At 46.0% G+C, this 21486-nt stretch overlaps 1 protein-coding gene across 4 annotated transcripts in view; it reads right to left on the reverse strand.

Annotated features, from left to right (window-relative positions):
- PAX5 (paired box 5) overlaps positions 1 to 21486 on the reverse strand; it is a 176692-nt gene that overhangs the window by 145843 nt on the left and 9363 nt on the right. For all 4 annotated transcript variants that reach the window (XM_064490316.1, XM_031450041.2, XM_064490317.1 and 1 more), the window contains exons 2-5: positions 16981 to 17146; positions 11644 to 11841; positions 4482 to 4546; positions 987 to 1115 (exon numbers count right to left, since the gene is read on the reverse strand). In XM_064490316.1, coding sequence (XP_064346386.1) covers positions 987 to 1115; positions 4482 to 4546; positions 11644 to 11841; positions 16981 to 17146 — 558 coding nt within the window. The remainder of the gene's footprint in view (positions 1 to 986; positions 1116 to 4481; positions 4547 to 11643; positions 11842 to 16980; positions 17147 to 21486) is intronic.

Below are 21486 nucleotides of genomic sequence, written 5' to 3' on the forward strand. Positions count from 1 at the left end.
TGGGCCCAGCTCCTGCACTGCCTGGAACACACAGACCTCAGGCCAATCCACCACTGGGCTGACTCAATTTTCTAGTTAGAGATCTTAAATACTTAGGCATGTGTTCACAAGAACATACGTCCCTTACAGGGAGCCGAGAAAGGGAATTGTGCCGAGGAAGAGAATAACTGAATCAAGATTTCTGTCACGCTGCTCTCAGGCCCTCGACCACAGCCCCTTTTTTTTCTTTTCCTGATAAAGGTTTTACAGACTCCCAGGGGGTCATTCTCCTCTCAAACCCATTAACGTCAACTAGCGCTGGCAGCGTGTCCAGGGAAGGAGACCCAGGTTAAGGCGGGCCCATGTCCAGGACAGAGGCGGCCAGCCCCCGAGGCCTGGGGGGCACGCTGAGGGCTGAGAAAAACCAACATGGAAGATGGTCATCTGTGTTATCCCCGGCAGGCCCCTGCACCCCCTCCTTCCAGGCTCAAGGCAGAGATGAGATGATAAAGAACTTCCTCAATCCCCTCCATCCCCACATTGAAGGCCTCTGGGAAGGGGTGTGCTCAGCTCCTCAGAGAACCCACTTGAGGACCCCTCTACCCCAAGTGTGCCCCTCACTCGGCCCAGGCCCTCTCTTTCCTCAGATCCCCCCCAGAAGGGGACACTGCTGCTGAGCTCCTACCCTCCACACCCTGCCCTCAGGCATCACATCTGCACGGGCAATGGCTTCTTAGAGGCCGCAAAGCACGGGCCACAAGGGCTCTGTCAGGCCTACCTTTCTCCGCCAAAGGACTGAAGTTGGGAGGGGCCAGTGAGAGGTCCAGTCCCAGCCAGGGCCCTGCCTGCCTCTCCCAGAGGGCTCAGCCCCTTCGCCGTGGTCACCGAAGGGCCTGGGCCTGGCGCTCCCGGGGCTTCGCGGGTGCTTGCGCCCCTGACTGAGCGCCCCGCCCGCCCGGAGCCAGATCCCGTCGGGTCTCGGAAAGGGCCGCGAGGGAATCTCTTACCTTCATCTCTCTTGCGCTTGTTGGTGTCGGCACTGGGGGATGTGATGCCCAGGATGCCACTGATGGAGTACGAGGAGCCGGCCGAGTCCGTGCTCACCGAGGACACCTGCGTCACGGAGCCCGTGGACACTGCGCAGAGGGAGAGGGCGGTCAGGGCCCGGCAGGGGGCTGGGGGCGGCGCCGGCGAGGAGAGAGCCCGGGCCCCAGCCAGCCGCCGAAACCAAGGCACTCCCCCTACGCGGGACCGGCCGGAGCGACGCGGGGCCGGAGCGACGCGGAGAGCGCGGGGACAGGGCGGGTGTGTGCTGAGGCCACTCGCCCTATGGCAGTGCCCACCCCTGGGCGATGAGAGCGGCCCTGGGGCCACTTACCCAGGTTCTCTGGGGAGGTGAGGGGGAGGATGGGCAGCAAAGAGAACTGTCGGTGCAGGAGACACGGGACATTGTACGAAGCGCACTCTCTCAAACCCCATCCTGTCCACGCAGGAGGCACGCGGATGGAGCAAAGAAAGAGGGGAGCTGAGCTCCACCACCTGCCGGTGCTAAAAAAAGACCTACTCATCAGGCAGGCTCACTCCTCACTTACACACCCACCCATCCACGCAGACCTAAGTATCTGCACACTCATACACACAGCCAACACAACTCCAAATGGCAGACTGTTTCTTTTACATTTCCTCAATGTCTTTTTCCCCTTCCAGTTTACCTGGATTTTAATATTTAATATTAATTCTATAATATTGATATAATACATAATGTACTGTGTACTATATAATATATATTGATATATATAATAATGATAACGTTTTCTGAGAACTTACTCTGAACTAAGGCATTCGGGCATTATCTCATTGGATTCTGAGAACAAGCTTGTAAGGTAGATTATGTGGTTATCCCATTGGAAAGGTAAGAAACCCAAGGCTCAGAGAAGGTAAGTGACTTGCCCAAGGTCACACAGCTAATAAGAGGCAGATTGGTGACTGGAACCCAAGAACCAACGTCTTAACCCCTATACCAATCTCTTCCTCACTAATTAATAATGAAAACAGTAATATGCTTCACATTAATACAATGCTTTTCATGCAATGCTTGCAGTAACCTCAAGTGCTATTACTCATCCCCATGTATCAAATGAGGACCACAAGGCAAAGTGATTTGCTCAAAATCATCTAGCTAATAAGCAGTAGCATCAGGACTCTGCCCTGGGTCTACTGACTTAAAGTCTAGATTTCTTCTGTCCAGAAATGTGGACCAGATCTCTAAGATCCTAAGACTAAGAATGGAGAAGGGGAGGTTTGTGCAAGTTTCACACTAACTCCTGGCCCCAGAGTCCCAAGGGGGAGACCATTCGAGCATCAGAGTCCTCTTGAGCTGTGCAGCTGAATTTCCATTTCTGGGCTGTGGGATTTCTTTGTTGGTTCATTAAAACCTACAGACCCATTTCAGACACATTTCCTTCGGCTATAACTATTGACTCTAAAGTGTAGGAAATTACTAGAAATGGTGGTGATGGCTTGAGAAGCTATTTGTTGCTTTCCTTGGAGCACATCCAGCTCTTGTTCCTATGGACCTAAAGGGAGCAGGGCCTTTCTTCTTATATTTGAGTTTGATTTTAGATCTTCCTTAGGAGACACAGAAGTAGAAATCGTTAACTTCTCTTTTCCTTCACCAGAAGCTGCTCAAAATAGATTTATGCAAATCTCACAACCTTTTTTGTATTAAGGTGCAAAGCACAGAGGAAGAAAGAGGATCACACGTCATTTGGTACTTTAAACAACAACCACCATGTATAACCAAAGTTCACCATGTTGCTGACAGAGATGGTATCATTTGTTCCAATATTTTGCGATCACACTCAGCTCAAAAGACCAGGTTCCAATTCTGGCTCCACCACTTACTGGTCATGTGACCTTGGACTAGTTATTTAATCCCTCTAAACTTTGATTTCCTCACTTCTCAATAAGTTTATAAACTATAAGGGCCTGAACACATATAAGATATGGTTTTATACAAATTTCTGAGACAAGGCATTCTGCTAACCGACAAGTGGAATTATTCCTCTAACCCGACTGAAAGAATATTTTCAGTTACTCTTAGTTTGATATTCAGTGCTACATGACCTGAAATGGTTACAGCTGCGAGTGAAATCCCAGCCATGAACACTTCTCAGAAACCTTCCCCAACCCTCTTCACCCCAGCTCAACAGAGCTGGTCCTCCCCTCCCTTCTGCTCCCACAGCACCCTGTACTTTCTTCTGGAGCCTTATCTCAGTGTTTTGCAAACTTCTCTTGGTTACATTTCCCCATTAGACTGAGAAGCCCTCGAGAATGGGGATTTTGTCCTGCCTTCTTTATAGTCTCTAACACCGTGGGCTGCATAGCAGGGGCTTAGAAAATACCTTTAGAAGAGATTACCAAATGAAGAATTATTTTATAGAAGGGAGAAATTCTGTCTTACCTTTATCCAGAGAGGCAACCATGAAGAATCAGAGACCTCAGAGGGTACTTGGTTTGTGCCCCTCAGTCCACAAATGGGGACACTGAAGCTCAGAGAGGTGAAGGGACATTCACAGTTTACTAGGTGAATTAATGACAAAGCTGGAACTATAAGCCAGGCCTCTGCCTGTCCCCTATCACCATGGGGAGTTCAAGTTTTCAGGTAAAGAAGGAGAAAAAAGGGTGTAATTAAGGTGTGATTAAGTGGAATTGACAGGGACTATGGCAGCCAGAACTCGCTGAATGGTGGCCTGCTTTCTGATAATAGAATAAACTTCCCCTCAACTAACCAGAGGTGTTTCCTTTATTCCAAATGGAGAAATAATATGCCTTGAGTAGACATATGTTACTTTCATCTCACAATCTTTGCAGGGAAGGCAAGGGAAACTTCTGAACTCCTAAGTAGTAGGAAATATGACTCCCATCCTTAGGAGTCCTGCTCGATCTCAGACTTCACCCATGAGTGTCAGAAACCCCACTGGTAGCCCTTGACAGTTCACGGAGCACATGAGATCGAAGCAAGAGAGAGAGAGAGAGAAAGTTTGGGAAGTTTTGCCACATCTTCACTCAAGACTGCAAGTGCACAAAGAATTGTAGAAGGGCTGGTTGATAGAAGAAAAAAACACATTCAAAACTACTTACTGACTAATGATGCAGAAAATGTTATGAATAAGTATCCCTTTCTTGATTTATTACTTTAATTATCTGACATTCTATAGACCCCCATTAGTGGATTTTTCTTTTTTTTGGCTTAGATTTCAATTTTCTGTCTTCATGGTGAAAGCTATTTATCATAATAATCAGTAAAATTCAAAACCTTTTAGCAGTATTTATAAAATTCATTTACCAGGTTCAGCCCTTGGAGAATGACAAAGAAGGCGCATTAGTACGTGTGCCAAAGTGTTTTATGCAGAATTATCTGTCCATAAGAATGATTAAAAGTTCTTTAGAGTATTTGGAGCCCATAAGATTTTTAAATTTTTTTAAAAAGTTCTTCTTACCTATGCTGTGACTGGAAGCTGGGACCGGCTGGTTGGGTGGCTGCTGTACTTTTGTCCGGATGATCCTGTGGGCAGTTGGGAAAAAAATAAATGGCTATTTACCATCATGGAGGAGAAGAGATCTAAACTAGCTATGCATGGACAACAGAAAACCCATACCAAGCTGGGTCCTGGGTCAAGCGGGGGCAGGGATCAGGGGAGATTATGAACCCAGGTTGGGAGTTGGGAGTTTGGAAGAATTACAGAGTAGTCCCAACTCAGCCCCTACCTCCCTGGGTGTCTTTGGGTAAACTGCACCCCTCTCTGGGCCACAAGTGCCTCTTCTGTAGAAAGAGATTGATGTGTTAATATTACAAATAGGCATCCTGTTCTTGGGAGTGGCTCCAGCTCCATAAGGAACTCACTAAGTTAGAAAGTTCCTTCCCTTCCCTAGACCTCAGCCTCCCATCTGTGGAAAGAAGGCACTAAACCAGGTGACCTCCCTGTCCTCTGGTAGCTCTCACATTCTGGTTCCTCTGCCTTAGAGAGCCACCAGAAGAACATCCCCGCCAGTCAGAAATTACTGAGGGGCAGGGGGAAGGGATGTTTATGTTGATGTGGAACTAGAAAGGGTTAAAGTGCTTGGAGGAGAGGCCTGGCTTGGCTTTGCCAGGAGAAAGCCCAAATTACACAAAGCCTCCATGGAAGGGCTCCCTGGGGCTGGGAGCCAGGGTGTCCTGGCCTGTTTTCCCAGAGACATTGCTCCAGTTCTAATATGAACTTGATTGTGACCCTGGGCAAGTCCATTCCATTGTGGGCCTCAATACAATGAGTGAGTTGGAACAGACCACTCTTTGCTTACTTTAAGTAATTGAATCCTTTTGGGAGAGAAAGGAAGGAAACAAGGAAGGAAGGAAGGAAGGAAGAAAAGGAGGGAGGGAGGGAGGGAGGAAGGAATCTTATGAAAAAGCCCAGTGTATAAAAAAGATAATCGCGGCACTGCCTTCCCTCTGCTACCTGGCAGCACTGACGTCCTTCTGCAGAACCTTGGGCTCTGAGAAGTTTCATTTGTAAATTTTCAGCTGGGACAGCACACGAGGCCTCCATGAGACCCCAAGCCTGATGCATCGTAGAGCTGCTGACCAGGGTTGGGGCAAAAGTCCCTCTGCGGTCTGCAAGAAAGTTCCTTCCCTGGCATTTGAGAGAAGGGTGAGTGATAATAAAATGTGCCGCTTCTTTGGAAAAGTTCTATTCCAGCCTCCAACTATAACCTTTTGAAAGAACATTTATTAGAGTTTTTCCTAATTATAAAAGGACTTTGTGCTCATTGTAGACTATTTGAACAACAAGTATAAAGAAGACGTCTAAAACCACATTTTGGTATATTTCTTTTATGCTAGCATTCCTGTGCATATTTGGAAATAGCCATTTTCTCTTAACAAAATCAAGATTAAACTATGTATACAGTTTTGTGTCCTGCTTTTTTCACTCAGCATTATGTAAGAAGCTTTTTCACATTCCAGACCATTCTTTAGGGAAGTTCATTTCAAGCTGCACTGGTCTCCAGCTTGTGCACACAAAAAGGAAGAACAGAAGTGGCAGGTGCCTCCCCTGAGCCTCACTGGGCCATGGCCTCTGCCCTCGGTGATCTCACAGCTCAGGGCTGGGCACTTAGTGTCCTCAGCTGACAGCCTGGAATGAACAGTTCTGTTCACACTGCAGCCCCCCACAGGCCCTCTGGAGCCCAGGCCACTTGAGCTCAGCAAAGGGCTTTTTGCCCCTTTCTGATGAGTCAGCATATGAGTGTTGCCTGAAATACACTCCGAGTGTTTGTTTTCTCCAATATTCAAACCACTTATTTTAACTAAGCAAACATGGTGCGTTCTGCCAAAGACCCGGGAGTGAGGCAGTCTTTTTGACTACCTGGAATTAAGCCAGCATCTGACATAATTTTTGGATTTTTGTGTATGTCACCTTCTCTGTGCATAGATGATGTGTGTCTACAGAGATATAGCTAGATGTGTGAATATATGGACAGACCAGATATAAACATGATTCACCTATGTTATGGTTTACATATATACAAACGTATGGTAAAACAGATCATAACTATTTCCTGTTGAAGTCCCACATAAAGTCCTAACTTTTTGAAACATTGTCTTGCCATTAACTTTGTACATAAGCAAAGCAAAGAAAATTATGTTTTCCTTATTTTTCTTTAAAATATTTCTAAATCATTGGTAAAACATTATCAATTGTTATAAATCATTGAGAGGCAGTTGCAGTGGAGTGAACAGGCTCCAGAACCAGACTTCTGGAGTTTGAATCCCAGTTTTGCAATTTGCTAGCTATGTGACCTTAGGTAAGGACCTTCCTCAATTTCTTCATCTGCAAAATGAGACTAAGACTCATTCCCACCTCCTAGGGTTATTAGGAGGATTAAATTAATTAAGTACTTAGAACAGTGGCTGCTGCATAGTAAATTCTCGGTGAATGTTAGCCACTGTTATCTTCACTGGTGTCTTCATAAAGATTAATGACCAGCTTCAACCTTAAAAGGTTCATATTTTCTACGAATGCTTCAAAAACACATAGGATCCCCTTGGGAGCTGAGGAGGGGAAGGTAGTCATCCACACCCTATTTTAAGGCTGAAATGGGACTTTCCTTATGAGGGAGACCTGAATTGTAGGGAACCCTTCAGAGCTGTCCCCAGAGAGAGAGATTTTGCCCACCTGCTTACAGCAGCTGCCAAGAAAAGAACAAAGAGCATCATCTTCCATTGAGAAGAAATGGGAGTGGGAAGAACAGGACTGTAATTAAATCATAGCAATTCTAAAAAAATTTAAAAATTAAAAAATTAGCAAGCAATCATCAGGCTTTGTCACAATTAGAGCCATGCTCCAGACATTTTCTAAACCAGAGACAGTTGGGGCTAATTGGCAGTCAGCATTCAGAGGTACAGCCTTTACTTTGCTGAGCATGAGCAGGACCCTGGATGCCATATAAACATCCTAAGTGGTCCATTGGAGAAGGAAGCTCAGCAATCAACAAATTCTTACGAATGAAGAAACTAAAGCCCAGAGTGCTCAAGTGACTTGCCCCAGGTCACACAGCAAAGTCAGCTCCCAGGCCTGAGTACTATTCTTTGAGCCACATGCAAAGGAAGTTGTCCCTCTGCTAAAGACTTCCTATATGAGGCATAAAGTCTATTTGGATTCAAAATCCATCTAGAATCTGAAGATTCAAAGTCTGAGGAACTTTAGATATTGCAGGTATTTGTAAGGATCCCATTTCAGCATCCCCCCACTGCTTTGAAGGGCTAGGTCTTCTCACTATCACTCCCACCCCCACTCCACCCCCACATATGCAAAATTACATTGGAAGGGAAAATCATGGTACCTTAAAAAAAAAGAAATGAAGCCATAGGGCTGAAGAAATACCCATGTCTACCACACTCACCAAATTGCTATCGGTGCACTAAGAATCTTGGGCCATTCGCTATGCTAAGAATCCAAAAACCAGCGGTCCAATTAGGCCAAGCTGGGAAAGACAAGCTGGGTGACACTCAGGCCTGCGACTGATGCAGAAAAGAAAGAGGGAAGGGATAAACAATGCCGGAAGGCTTGCTGCCCAAGTTAGGATAAAGAACAGAGTTTAGCAGTGGTCATCCCCAGGCCACATTCATCCCTGGATAAGTTTTGTTTGGCCTGTACAGTATATTTATCTTCATTTGAATTAGTTGCCAATAGAGGTAAGTTGGGAACTTTCACATAAATACATAGATTTCTAGATTCTCTTGAAAGATCAGAACACACAGCAATACTGGCCCCACATTCTCACAAGACAACCACGGGCTGGACTTAAAAAGGGCTGCCCCTCTAAGCTGGGAATGTCACTCAAGTTTCCCCACCACTTGGTCCCTTGTTTAGAGCTGCAGGACTGGAACAGACGAAGGAAGACTCGTTCCACCTGGAGTGGGGGTCAGCTCTAGGACAGTCACCTCCAACTGACACTCAGGCTGGATTCAAAGAATCCCTCGTGCAGGTTGTGCACGTATTTGTCCTTAAGAAGCCACATAAACATGATGGTTTGTGTCCCAGGAAATCTCCCACAAGCCTAGCAGAACTGGTTCAATGTTGCTTCACCCCATGTCAGTCATGGTTTCCCAGGCAAGTCCCCTAGAAGGCAGCAGGAAGGTACACACTTCTAGGGGTGGAGGGTAGAGAAGACGCAGTGGCCACCAGCACAGCTGCAGATCCAGCTACCATTCCCTCTCTAGCTGCTGGACATAGTGAAGTAGTGAGAAATTGCCTCACAGTGACACATGGGCTGGGAGAGGGAGCTATGGACCCTTTTACACAATGACATTTGCAAGACAGTTATTTAGAAGCTGCATCTGTTTGAGTGCAGTGGGATCTTCACCTTTATATGGAAAACAAAACTATGCTGGGAAGGCTCAGACTTTTGGGGGGTGGGGGAGGCAGCAACATGAGGCTGTCCCACATGTAGTTTATTTGCATTGCATGGTCTGTTGCTAGAGACACCAAAGAACTCTCACTGAAGAATGTGGTGGGGAGCCAGAGAGTGCTCCTGGGAGAAGCCCCAGAGAGGAGCACAGGAAAGGGCTATGGATCACAGAGGAAGCCTGCAGATAGGCGGCAAAACATACAGGCTGCGAGGCTCGGGAATGGAGTGGGAATGCAGGCGGGATGACTGCGTCTCCCTGCCTCTTTCCTCACTGATCCTCAGTTCTGTCCTGGCAGAGTCCTGGGGGAGTGGTAGAAAGAGATGGCCCTTCTCTACCCATCAGAACACCTGCTCTAATCCCATCTCTGCTCAAAATCACCATTCCTCTGCACTCCCCATCTGAGCCTTTGTTTCTACACCTGTCACAGGAGAGAGGTAAGCCTTGAGGGCTACAGGAGACCCCAGATGTGGAAGCACCTTGGAGGCGCAGCCAGTGGGGCCACCAGGCCACCATTATGGAGTGGGACACCCAGGAGGCCCCTGAAGCTACAATTAGCAGTCTGACCCCCCCACAGCACAGTTCCAGGCACAAAGCATCAACTGAGCCATGACTTCCCCAGACATTCATTCAGGTGCCCCCTTCACAGCCTTAACCACATGTCTAATCACTGTGTTCTGTTTGCCTCATACATTTCTTTCAAGTAACTTACTTTTTGGCTTAAATAGACTTATTTTATAAGGCAATATTAGTTCTTCACTCTAAATGGGGGAAGAAGTTCATAAAGTTCACACTCACTGGTGTAATGTGCTCATTATAGTTTTCTAAAGTCCATTCAGGGGAGGGTATAGCTCAAGTGGTAGAGTGCTTGCTTAGCATGCATGAGGTCCTCGCTTCAATCCCCAATACCTCCTCTAAAAATAAATAAACCTAGTTATCTCCCCCTGCCAAAATAAACTAATTAAATAATAAATAAAACAGAAAGCTAAAGTTCATTCAAATAAATTCATCACAAAACAGTTTTCCTCCTTGTATGACAGAAGGTAGAAGCCGGGGCCCTGCAAATGAGTTATGCTTGTCCTGTAAGGCTTTTTTTCATTGACATTAGTTGCCACTGCTTAAAGACAGAGATTTCATAGACACAAACACACACATACATGCACACACAAGCCCTAGTTTCTGGCTTCTCTTTAAGAATGGAAAAAATCTGGCTAACCGCAGGCCCACAGTCCTGGCACATTTGGCTGGAACTGGAAAGCAGCTGCCCCTTCAATAGAGCTTGGTCTGGCCAGGATGCCACAGACCCCGCCTTCCCCTGTTGTCTTTTGCCTGGGCCGCTCCCCTCGTTGTACCATCTACTTGGCCTCACTTCAGCATTAGAGTTTGTGACCACCACGGGTAACCTGTTATATTTCAAACCACCAATTACCTGTCTACCCAACGTTGACAAATCTGTGGGCCCCAGAGCCTGACCACGGGTTTGAGGGGAGCTCCTCTGCAGAGCAGGCTGACGGCTCCTTCTCTACTCTAAGCAGTGCCAGCCTCACTCCACGTTAGGGCTTTCAGAGACCTGGGTGGGGGAAAAGTCATGTTGCTTTGTGTCATGGAAATCCTTCAAAGAGCCAGATGTAGGGAACTCAGAAAGCACATGGAGCCCCTCATAATCCAGAATAGAACAGAAGTTGGTCCCCCCAAACCCATCACAATAGTTGCTACCTCTCCAGCAATTGTGTGCCTACATCGGGCTGTCCAGACTTCTCAGTGAATGCCAGACACCCTCCCTGGACCAGGATACTCCCTAGAATAGAGATGCAGAGACTCTCTGCCTGATGCCCCTTTCTCTTCGTAGCACCTTGCAATATGTCAGAGCCAAGGTAACGATTTGCTGAGAGAAAAAAAAAAACAGGCTAATGGTTTATGAAATAGCAAGACTCAAAACATCAACATGTACACTCACACAGTGATTCTGTGCATTTGAGTCATCACAGAAGGAATAACTGTCAGGACCAGAGGGGATCTCAGAGACATTTTGGCCTCACAAACTCATTCTGCGGGGGGTGAGAGTTGGGGCAATTGGGAAGAAGGCAACCCCCTAACTCCACAGCATCTTAGCATCTTGGATGTCACTCTTGGAGATCACAGACCCACATTAGAACCACCAGGGTCCTGGGCTTTCTGAGAGAGGAGGAGCTTTATCAAAGTCACACTCTGAGTTTGTGGCAGAGCTAGTTGCAAGGAGTGAAAATCTCCCAGCTCCAAGTCTGGGTTCTGCTCCCCACTTGGTGGCTCAACCTCTGCCCAAACTGGAGGCAGGGCTTTTCCTCCTGGGAAGCTCTGAGGTGGGCTTGTGCTAATCTTGAGCCTTGGCTCTCAGGGAAGTGACAGGCCTAACAGGACAGTTCACTGTTAAGTGCGCCACATGCAGAGGCAGGTGCTGAAGGGAGTGCTGGAAATGACTCGGGGCTCAGAAGAATCTCCAGCAGCCAGAATGCTGGCATGGCCTCCTCTCCCAGGACCTAGGACGCCAGCCCACTTTGGAGAGAAAAGAAGGATGACAGAGAGATCCATCCAGCCCCAGTAGCATCCCTCCTATCTGATAACCCCTATGGGGCCCCGGTGAAAGGAGAGACCATCGTTTCTAAAAAGGCACATGCAGAGCTCCCAGGATCCCCCACCTCAGCCAGGTCCTTAGTCTCCCACAGGCACCAGCCGCTTACCTGTTGATGGAACTGACGCTGGGCACCGTGTCATTGTCACACACCCGTTCTGCCAGCAGCCGGTCCCTGATCTCCCAGGCAAACATGGTGGGATTTTGGCGTTTATACTCAGCGATTTTTTCCACCACTTTGGGTGTGGCGACCTTTGGTTTGGATCCTCCAATTACCCCAGGCTTTATGCTCCCCGTCTCATAATACCTAGGACCCAAGGAGAAATGAGTTTAGCCAAGAGAAACCAGGAAAATGAACATCGGTAACAAAATAATGGACTGCTCTGTCCAGAAACATCCAGATCTGTGCTGTCCAATACAGTAACAATTAGCCATATGTGGCTTTTGAACATTTGAAGTGTGGCTCATTTGAATGGAGATCTGCTGTGAGCATCAAATTCACACCAGGTTTTCAAAACTTAGTACAAAAAGACAATGTAAAAAAATCTCATTAATGATTTTTCTATTGGTTACATGTTGAAATGATCATCTTTTTTATGCATTGGGTTAAATAAAATATATAATTAGAATTAATTGTCCCAGGTTCTTTTTCCTTTTTTTAACGTGCTACTAGAAAATTTTAAATGTCATACATGGCTCACTTTATATTTCTATTGGACAGTGTAGGTCGGAATGCTATGCATTAATTAATTAATTAATTCTGTTACACTTATCTACCATTTGACAGTTTATAGACAATTTTCCAGTCGGTTTTCCCATTTGATCCCCAAGACACTTCTAAAGCACATAAATGTTTTGAATGAGTGAATGAATAAACAAATAAGTCCCCATCTACAGATATAAAACAGAGATCCGTAGAGGTTAAACGGCCTGCCCAGCGTCACACAGGACCCAGTGGTCAAACTGGGACTGTGGCCCAGCCTCCTGAGCTAAAATTTCCCCAGAAAGTTGGCTTTTAATTTGCCAGCTCATCCAACCTCTAGCAGCCCCATCTGCATTCTGTGAAACCATCCCCGAAAATGTAACTTCTTTTTCCCTAAGAGAAAAACAATAACCCTGATGTAAAATTAAAAAGAGAGTTGGATTCCAGAACTAACTGGAAATATGAGTTAAATATAAGTCAAAACCCAAGCAATCCAAAAAAAAAAAAAAAAAAAAAACCAACCGCAAGTCACAGCAGCTCTTCTGGGGACCTCCCCTGAGGTAAATCGCTGTTTCTAAGGACATTTCCATGCTATCAGCTCTTCCTCGTTAACGCAAATAGGATGTCAGGGTTTTACAGAAAAATCGAGACCAGGGAGAAAATGCCACGAAAGATCATTTCAGGGGAGAAAAATTACTTGATTCCTTTTTTGAATCTGAGCCTTCACTGGATGTCTCTCTCAACATTTACGGAAGAATTCTTGACTTCCTTCCTCTTGCAAAGGAGATTATCTTGCAGTTGAAAAAAAAATTTTAACGAAAAAGACATTTTAGGGATGACTGGAAATTTTTCAACCTAACAAGAGTTTATAATAGGTAAGGGAAAGTGGTGATTCTCCCATGGGATGGGTGCAAAAGGTAACCCAGAACAATGACTCGTTACATTTAAAGAGTTGCTGAAATTCTCAGCCTGGGTAAGTCTGGTTATGGCCAAGTTAGTGAATATTCTAGAAACAGATGAGATAATTTAGGTGCCGTGATGTGGATGTAGAAATTCTATTTTTCATTAAGAGTGAGTCATGGACAAATTTGGACCATAAAGCAAAACTTAACCTGTCCTCCCTCTTTCTGTAATTGCTGAAAAATTGTTATTAGTCACAAACAGGTTTTAAAAATATCCAAGAAAATACATTTTGCCAGAAGTTTAAAATGTATCTCAATCAAAGCACACAGCAATCTCTGCAGCCTCCAATTATCCTTTCGATTTTACAATAGAAAATCATTTGTTGCTATCAACACAACAGCTCATTATTTAGGCATAATTCTTTAAAGAGTCTTCCTTTAATTACCTTGATCCTCACACCACTCCTGAGAGGCTGGCAGGGTTTTTCAAAAGGGAAAACTGATGATCAGAAGATTAAGTGACTTGCCCAACTCCCTTCTGGAACTTAGAAACAGCCCTGGCCTTCAAACCTGACTCTGAATCTAGTGCTCTTCCCGTGAGAGCAAGATGCTGCTTTAATTATAAAAATTAAAATACTACTACTACTACTAGTAATAATCCCATGCAATTGGAGAAAATTTTACTGTTTACCAGGCATTTTCATGTGCATCTTATCACTCGTTCACTAACTCAGTCAATAGTCACAGAGGGTCTGTTAGAACAGGCACTGTCTTGGGGTGGGGATTACAGACACACAGAAAACCCTGTGCTCAAAATATGTTAGTTGAATTTGACTGTAATATTCACGCCGTGACTCTGAGCGGATGGCAGGATGAAGCCCTCACCCCCTAGCACTTGCCCTGCTTGGATGGCTGGGAGTGGCAGGGCCCAGGGCCCTCCATCCATCCCACCTGCACATGGCCAAATGTAGGAGGCTATGGTCTTGACCCAAGAGGTCTCTGCCTTCCTTTTGACTTACATATGTGCCAAGAACTTAGCAGGCAACGTTGACACTCCAGAAAACCCCAACTGGCAACTATGTCAGGTAAGGATTCAGACTAAATATCCATTCTTTCATCTCAACAAAACAGCCACACAGCCTTTTGGCTTATACACAATAAAATGAACAACAGCCACTAATACACAGTGCAGTTTGGTGCAAAGAGCATTAGTTTGAGAGTAAAGAGGTGTAGGTGCTAGTCAGTGGCTCTGACATAAAATTGCTGTGTGACCTTGACCAACTCACTTAGCCTCTCTGGGCCTCAGTTATCCCATTTGTAGAATAAGACAAGGTTGTTTCCCCTGCCTGCCTTGCAGGGCTGCTGTGAAGACAGGAATGCAGAATGGTTAAGAAAAAGCTTTGCAAAACATAAAGAGCACGTGTTGCGAATTAAAATGCTCTTAGTGTTTATTACGGTGTAACATGCCACCCAGTTCCAAATGGCCTGAACCTCCCAGCCAGGCTCCAGTGAAAGAAGACAACGGCCAGGCTTTCTGGGTGGATTTAAATGGGCCTCACATGCCACTGGGCTGTGCCTCGCAAGCCCCTCCGGAGCCTTGAGCTCTGTGAACTGACTGCCCACACTCCTGGCAGACCGCCACCTTCCCGAGATGATTCTGCCTGCCCCAGGGACTCTGTTTGCCTTGCCATGCAGCCTCTGAGAGCCACAGCCACCACACACCACATGCACTCTACAATCTGTTACCCCGTGTGCGCCCATCAGATTCTTTGGTGACCAAAAATTAAAAAAAAAAAAAATCAGTGGATAGAACACCTCCAGTTTAGAAATTCCCAGTCACACTGTTTTAGGGCTGAACTTGTTTCTTAAAAGGCAGTTCTAATTAGAGTGACATTTTGTCCACTGTGGTTCTTAGTTATGAAAATAATGAGCTATGAAATTCCAATTTATTGTTGACAACTTAAACGGCCAGGCACCGGCGCGGCGCGTAACTTCCGAGTGCCACTCTACCTAGTGACAAATCTATTCCGGGCCGCGGGAGGCTGCTGGCTGGGCCTGGGAGGATCCCTGTCTCCTTCAGTCTCCAAGGGAGATGTGGAGGGCTCCTGGGAACCAGAACACGAGGACCCGGCATCTGGACATCCCCTCTGAGAAGGGCTCAGCATCCTGGCCGGAGAAGATTTCAAATAGCAAGAAAAATTTCGGCTCAGCAAAGACATCTCAGCAAAAACAAAGGAAGGGTCTCCTTTCTCTCTCGCTGTACTTTCATACAATGAAGAGGCTTTCCAGGAAGATATCAAAGGTCCGCTCAGCTCCCAAAGTCTGACGCTGAGATGGTCTAAAATATTTCTCTTCTCTATCTTGTCTTCATTCATCTTTCTGTTTCTTGTGCTCTCTCTTTTAAATCAATCCATCTCCATTCTCTTTGTGTTCTTTTCTCTCTTTCCCTTTTCTCTATCTCCTTTCTCCTCTGTTTTTTTCTTTCACCTCTCACTCTCGTCCTCTGGTCTAAAACCCTCATCTAACAAGAACATGACGCTGTGGCCCTGATCTCCTTCTTGAACTCGGGCTGGGGCTTATTTGCTGCTGAGTGTTACAGGAGTGGAGCCCACACTCTCCACAGCTGAGATGACCCAGGAAGGGCAGGGGATATGGTTCCTAAAGGGGCTGCAAGACCCTGCAACTTCTTCTCTTGGCCCCTAGAAGTTTTCTCAAGGTTAAAAACTGTTGTTCCCTCCATCTGAGAGAATTTCTCAAATCCCAGCAGACGAGAGGGAAAGCAGAAAGTCACGATGACACTGACATACTTCAAAATATTTATTTTCTAATCAGGCATCTGTTCTCCAACCATAATGCAAGCTGCAGGCCAAAGGTTGTTTTCTGATCTGGCAAGAGAAATCCTGGGAGAACACTGAACAACTAAACCCAAGAATGTTCCTGGCTGCTGGGGCAGACCTATAACCACTTCACATGCCTAGAAACACACTTGTGGCTTTGTTTGGGGGGTATGGTGAGATGTGGATGATCTAGGAATCCTTAAGGCCTCTTCCTGGCCTCAGTGCTGACTGGCTGGATGGATCTGAGTCAGTCACTTCGCCCTTTAGATTTGTCTCCTCATCTCAAAACAAGCTTCCCTGGACCGTCTCACCCGAGAAAATAAACAGGTGCGTTAAGAGGCTGCAGAGCCCTCTGGGAAAATAGGCATTGTTAGTATTTTGCTTGCAGCAAATCGCCAGGTCAAGTGGCAACTTTCAAATGTCAGAACTGAGTTAGTATTTGTTTGGGTTTCTTTTTCCCCTTCTCTAATTTAATATATATTTAGGATGCCTGTCACTATGAAGGAAACAAAACATATAGAAGGAAAATACTGCAGCCCAAAATAATAAGGTAGATGTTAACCCAAAACTGAAAATGACAGCTGCCTTTTAAAAATGGAATGTGCTTTTTGAAAACATTAACACGAAACATTGAAGTCTGGTTATGTGATTTTATAACTTGTGGATTTTCCACCCAGCCCTGCTCAGACCCTGATCTCACCTAAGATGTGTAGGGGAGATTCCCAAGAGCCTCGTATTCTTGGGTTCTTTGGTATAATTCACCAGGCTTTCAGAAAACATGTCACCCTCCTATTTGAGTCACCTCATTCCATAACAGGGGTTTCCCAGGACTACTTTGAATTGAATGGTCCCTTGAAAAGGCTTTGCAAACTTTAAAGTACTGTGTACGTGGGAGAAGTGCCACCGCGATTCTCACTGTGACACTGCTACATTGGACAGCTGCTGGGTCATGTTTTAGGTCATTATCTGAAAAATCAAGGGAAGCCTGAAGCTCTTGCTTTTACCTGCCAAGAATTTTGCTGACACAACCATGGCTGACTCGAAGCTGCCTGGAGATGTCGCAGGGCCTGACACCTTGATGAGCAAGTTCCACTATCCTTTGGCGGACTACATCCGGGAGTGGCCGTCCGTTCACAAAAACCCCCCCAAGCTGATTCACTCCTCCATGTCCTGAAACAGATCAGAAACAAAAAGCAAGGGAAAGGGTGGTTAGAACCAGTAACATAGGAGTAGAAGCTCTGTTTTGAGCACCCAGAGCCCCTCTGATCAGAAATGGCTGTGGGTTGGATGTCTTGAGCCCAGAGTCTGACTGTGCAGGCTATAGGAGCACCTCAGACTGCTTTTTAAAATTAACCTTAACCTTTGTCCATCATCAGCCATTCAGTTGGGCTGTTGATGGCAGGCATCCCCATACTGTTTCCTTTAGTTACTAGCATTTTCTTTGTAATTTTTTTGAACAATAGAGTAAGTGAAAACCTCAATCTATATTAGGGATGCAACTTATTACATACATGATGCTAAGGTCTAAGATGCTAGGTCTAAGAAAGATCTTGGGGAGAAAATACATTTTGAAATACATAAGATTTAAAGAGAATTTTAAAAATGAAACTCTTTTCCTTTAAACAAATATCTTTAAAAGTGAAAAAGACTACTCTAATAAACCTAGATCTCAGGAAAAAAAAATTTTTTTTTTAAATCAGCAGTCTGATTCAAGGGCTAAGGACAAAAATAATTTTTAAAATAGTATCAGTAGAGTACTGGACAAAACTCAACCACTGCCTTGATAAAAACTCTTTCCTTAAGAAGATGAGGCTCATACCTCAATAAAGACAGGGGAAAATAGACAAACAAAAAAAGTGAGGCTGTCATACAGACTTGACCACTGTACCCTCTCAGAGCACACAAAAAAATGGGTCAAAGGATCACATTCCACTCTACTGCATTAGGATTTGTTATAAAAGAGGTTCCCTGGAATTTTGGGAGTGTTTTGCAATTGATGAGCAGCTTTAAGTTGGTTCAGGGGAAATAAAGAAGCTGGAGAAGGCTTCCGAGTCCCAGGTTTTACAGGGGCTCTGGGGTGGATTTTAAGTAAAAGGATCCCAGGAAAGTAACTCCTCCACTCGATAAGTTCCCTTCTCTTACATCAAGGTCCATCTGGAGGGAAACAAGGATCCAAGTAAATGAAGAGCCAAACCAGTAAACACAGAGTGAACCAGTGTAACATCACTGACCTTGTAGCTGTTAATCAGCCACTAACTGTCATCAATGAGGACTGTCAAAAGCCAGAAGCCACATCCAAGCATTTACCAATGCTGCTAGAAGCTCAGAGGCCGAGGAGTGGGAAATCTCCTCCTAAACTGGGAGTTGCCTAGGACTGAACTGTACCAGGGAAGCCAGGGGCATCTCAGAGGTCACACAAACACACACAAACACACACACACACACACACACACACACACACACACACACACCCTTCAACTCTAAAATATAAAATAGCCACCTTATCTCAGCTATTCCCAACCCCTCACCCCCCGCCAGCAATCAACTATTATCCAGGTTCATGAACAATATCTGAAATAGAGGGGGAAAACTACTCATAACATAACCCATTTCCTAAAACCTGCCAAAGCGATTCACTGAAGTTTCCCATGAGAGTCTGAATTGAATATTTCCCCAAAGTCCAAGCTCAGACTGATTCCAAGAAAAAAAAATTTTTTATAGATAACAACAGTAGTTAATTCTAGTTCTAAGCTGAATTTCTCCAATTTTCAAAATGAGCTTTAATCAGTTTTTATTGTTCTAAAACACTCCAGACATAAGAAAAAGGAAAACCATCCCAAACAGGATTTTGCGTTTAGGAACACAATTGCATAGTTCATCTAAAACAGAAAGACTGCAGCCACCCTGGTCAAGGGTTTTAAGAAAGCTTTGTTCTGGGGTTGAGAATACTAATAAAAAAAAAAAAAGTGTTATATGGGTCTTTCAGTAACAGGCTGGATTTAAGAAGAAAGTAAATTCAAAATTGGCAAAAGCTCATCTAAGAGGACAAAAAGGAAGGTAAAAGCACTGAGCACACTTTTGAGATAACTGTTAGTCCAGGCATTGGTGCCATCTGCAAATGCCTATTCTCTACACTACTGGCAATTTAAATTTTCTGCCCAAAACACAGTGGCAACCTTCAGAGGACTTAAATACCAAAAGCAGTCCTACAGGACAGTGAGCTTTGGGGACCATCTGCATCATGGGAAAAAAAACCCAAGGATCAGACACCCTTAGGTGACAGCAGATCCCATACCCTCTAGTCTTGACCCCAAAGGCCAGGCTACCAGGCCCTTCCAGAGTCTGATCCACATGTCCATTGCTAACACCAGACCCAGCATAACCTGGAAACCCCCTATGTCCTTCAACTTCCAGGAAAGGCCCCCAAACCCATTTGGCCCTCTCTGTTTCGGTCTCAGTCCGATCTAAAAGAGCATTTCAAGGGTGGCAAGCTGGTGATTTAAAACTGTGGTCTGAAAAGGCAATGTCTCTCACTTATTGGAAAGAAGTGAAACCAGAAACCTGAGAGAAGGGAGGCAGGAGGACAGGGAAAGAAACAAGGAAGAGGTGTGAGGGGAAGGTTACAAAGAGCGAGAACTAGATGACATGAGACAGACAACAAGGAGAGAGAGCCTGGAAGGGAGGCCTCAAGTTATAAATGAAGAGGAGGAGAAAAAAGGAATGAACTTGCCAGAATGGGAAAGAGAATGGAAAGAAAGGCGGATGCAGTGTACAGTGGGAGGCAAGAAGAAAGAAGAGAAAACAGAGGAAGCCCAGCAAGGGGCATTTGGAGGACAGGGGACATCTGTGGAGGGGGAGACCTTTGTTTTCTGGGAGCCCAGCTTCAGCCCTGCACTTTCTCAGAGAACCCAAGTCCCAGCCTCTACTTCCTGTGGACTGAGTGAGGGCTCCTCCTGTGGGAGGTGCTGGGGGTGAGGGGGAGACACGGACTCAGCTATACTTTTCAGAGTCAAGTAGAATTTACAGAGAGACTGACACAGAGACAGATACGAACAAATCAAGGCAGAGGCCAGGAAACAGACAAGGGAAACACAGCCCACTCCCACAGGGCTGAGAGAGCAGGGTTTGGAGGAGGGGAGGGCAAGAGAGAAGGGTTGAATTGCAGATGCCCCTGGGGCCTTTGTGGCTCTGGTCTAGAAGGTGTTGGCCTCCACAGATGCTCCTCAGGCCCTGGTAAGGACATGCTGCCCACCACAGCGCCCCTGTCCACACCCCCAAAGACCATGGCTGGGCATAGAGACTTGGGGAGAGGGTCTGTGCTGACTCAGTGGTAGATTGAACTGAAGGACCCACAGAGTCACTGAAATTCCTCCTATTGGCACGGGAGAGGATGAATGAAGGAACACACAAACATGCAAACAGAAACATGGGGAAAGGGCAGGGATGAAGTCTCCTTAATGGACTTTCTAACTGGCAGACAGGTGCTGGCACACATGGATAGTGGTGCCATGAATACAGACATAGTTAAGCCAGACAGATAGCACCTTGCACTTGTGTGTAGCCACCCAAATGTTCACCGCCCAGTCTCTGGAGTCTGAGTCCCTCTCTCTCCTCTTCCGTAAATCCTCAAAGACTGGTTCAAGTTTTGTCCATATGAACTTCCTGTCAGTCTTTTTGTCTCTCTGACCTCAATATCATACTCTGTAAAATGGGTGTAGCTGAACGTTTAGTAGACGCTCAGGTAGGAGACTGGCTATAAAAGTGCTTTATAACTTGCGCCTGTAGCTGGGGGTGGGGGCAAGAAACATAGAAGCCCATTTCCTGGCAGTGCCTGCCCCTCCCCCTACAATTTCCCCACAGAAGCTACCCTGCTCCAGTGGGGAAGAGGGGAAGGGAGTTGGGGGGAAGAAACTGACTAAGGCCAGGAAGGAAGATGAGAAGATGGGACTTGGTCTTATCGTCTACTAACCAGGCAGCCTCTCAGGATCTACTGTGCACACCTCCACTCAATCTCTAACAAACTAGGGCCCCAAAGCCAGGCCTACATTGTGCTAGCAAATAGCTTTGGGCATCAGAACCAAGGGCATTTCCAGAGAAGCCAGCTCTGGAAGCTGGGCTGACTGGGGCCCAGCCCCCACCATCCTGCAGGGAAGATTGAAAATGGGAGGAGGGAGCACTATTTAAGGAGGGGGCAAAGGACAGCGGAGATAAGGAGGGACAGAGAGACAGGCATTTGCAGTTGGCTAACCCCCACCTGGAAGGAGCTGCCTCCTTCACCCTCATGTACAGCCGAGAGGCCACCAGGTCTGATGCCATCTCCCCAAGGGCCCAGGCATGACCTCTGGGCCGCCAGGCTCTGTGCAGAAGGCAGTGAGGGTCTGTGGATTCCCGCAGGCAAGGATAGAAGCGCAGGGGCCAGCCCTCCCCATTTTTGTCCCCCAATCGCTCCTTGGCTGAGCTACCAGCTTGCTCACCTCTCAGAGTACTGACCCCAACTCGTTTGTTTTCTG

This window comes from Camelus dromedarius, chromosome 10, assembly GCF_036321535.1.
Source record: "Camelus dromedarius isolate mCamDro1 chromosome 10, mCamDro1.pat, whole genome shotgun sequence".
Classification (NCBI taxonomy): domain Eukaryota; kingdom Metazoa; phylum Chordata; class Mammalia; order Artiodactyla; family Camelidae; genus Camelus; species Camelus dromedarius.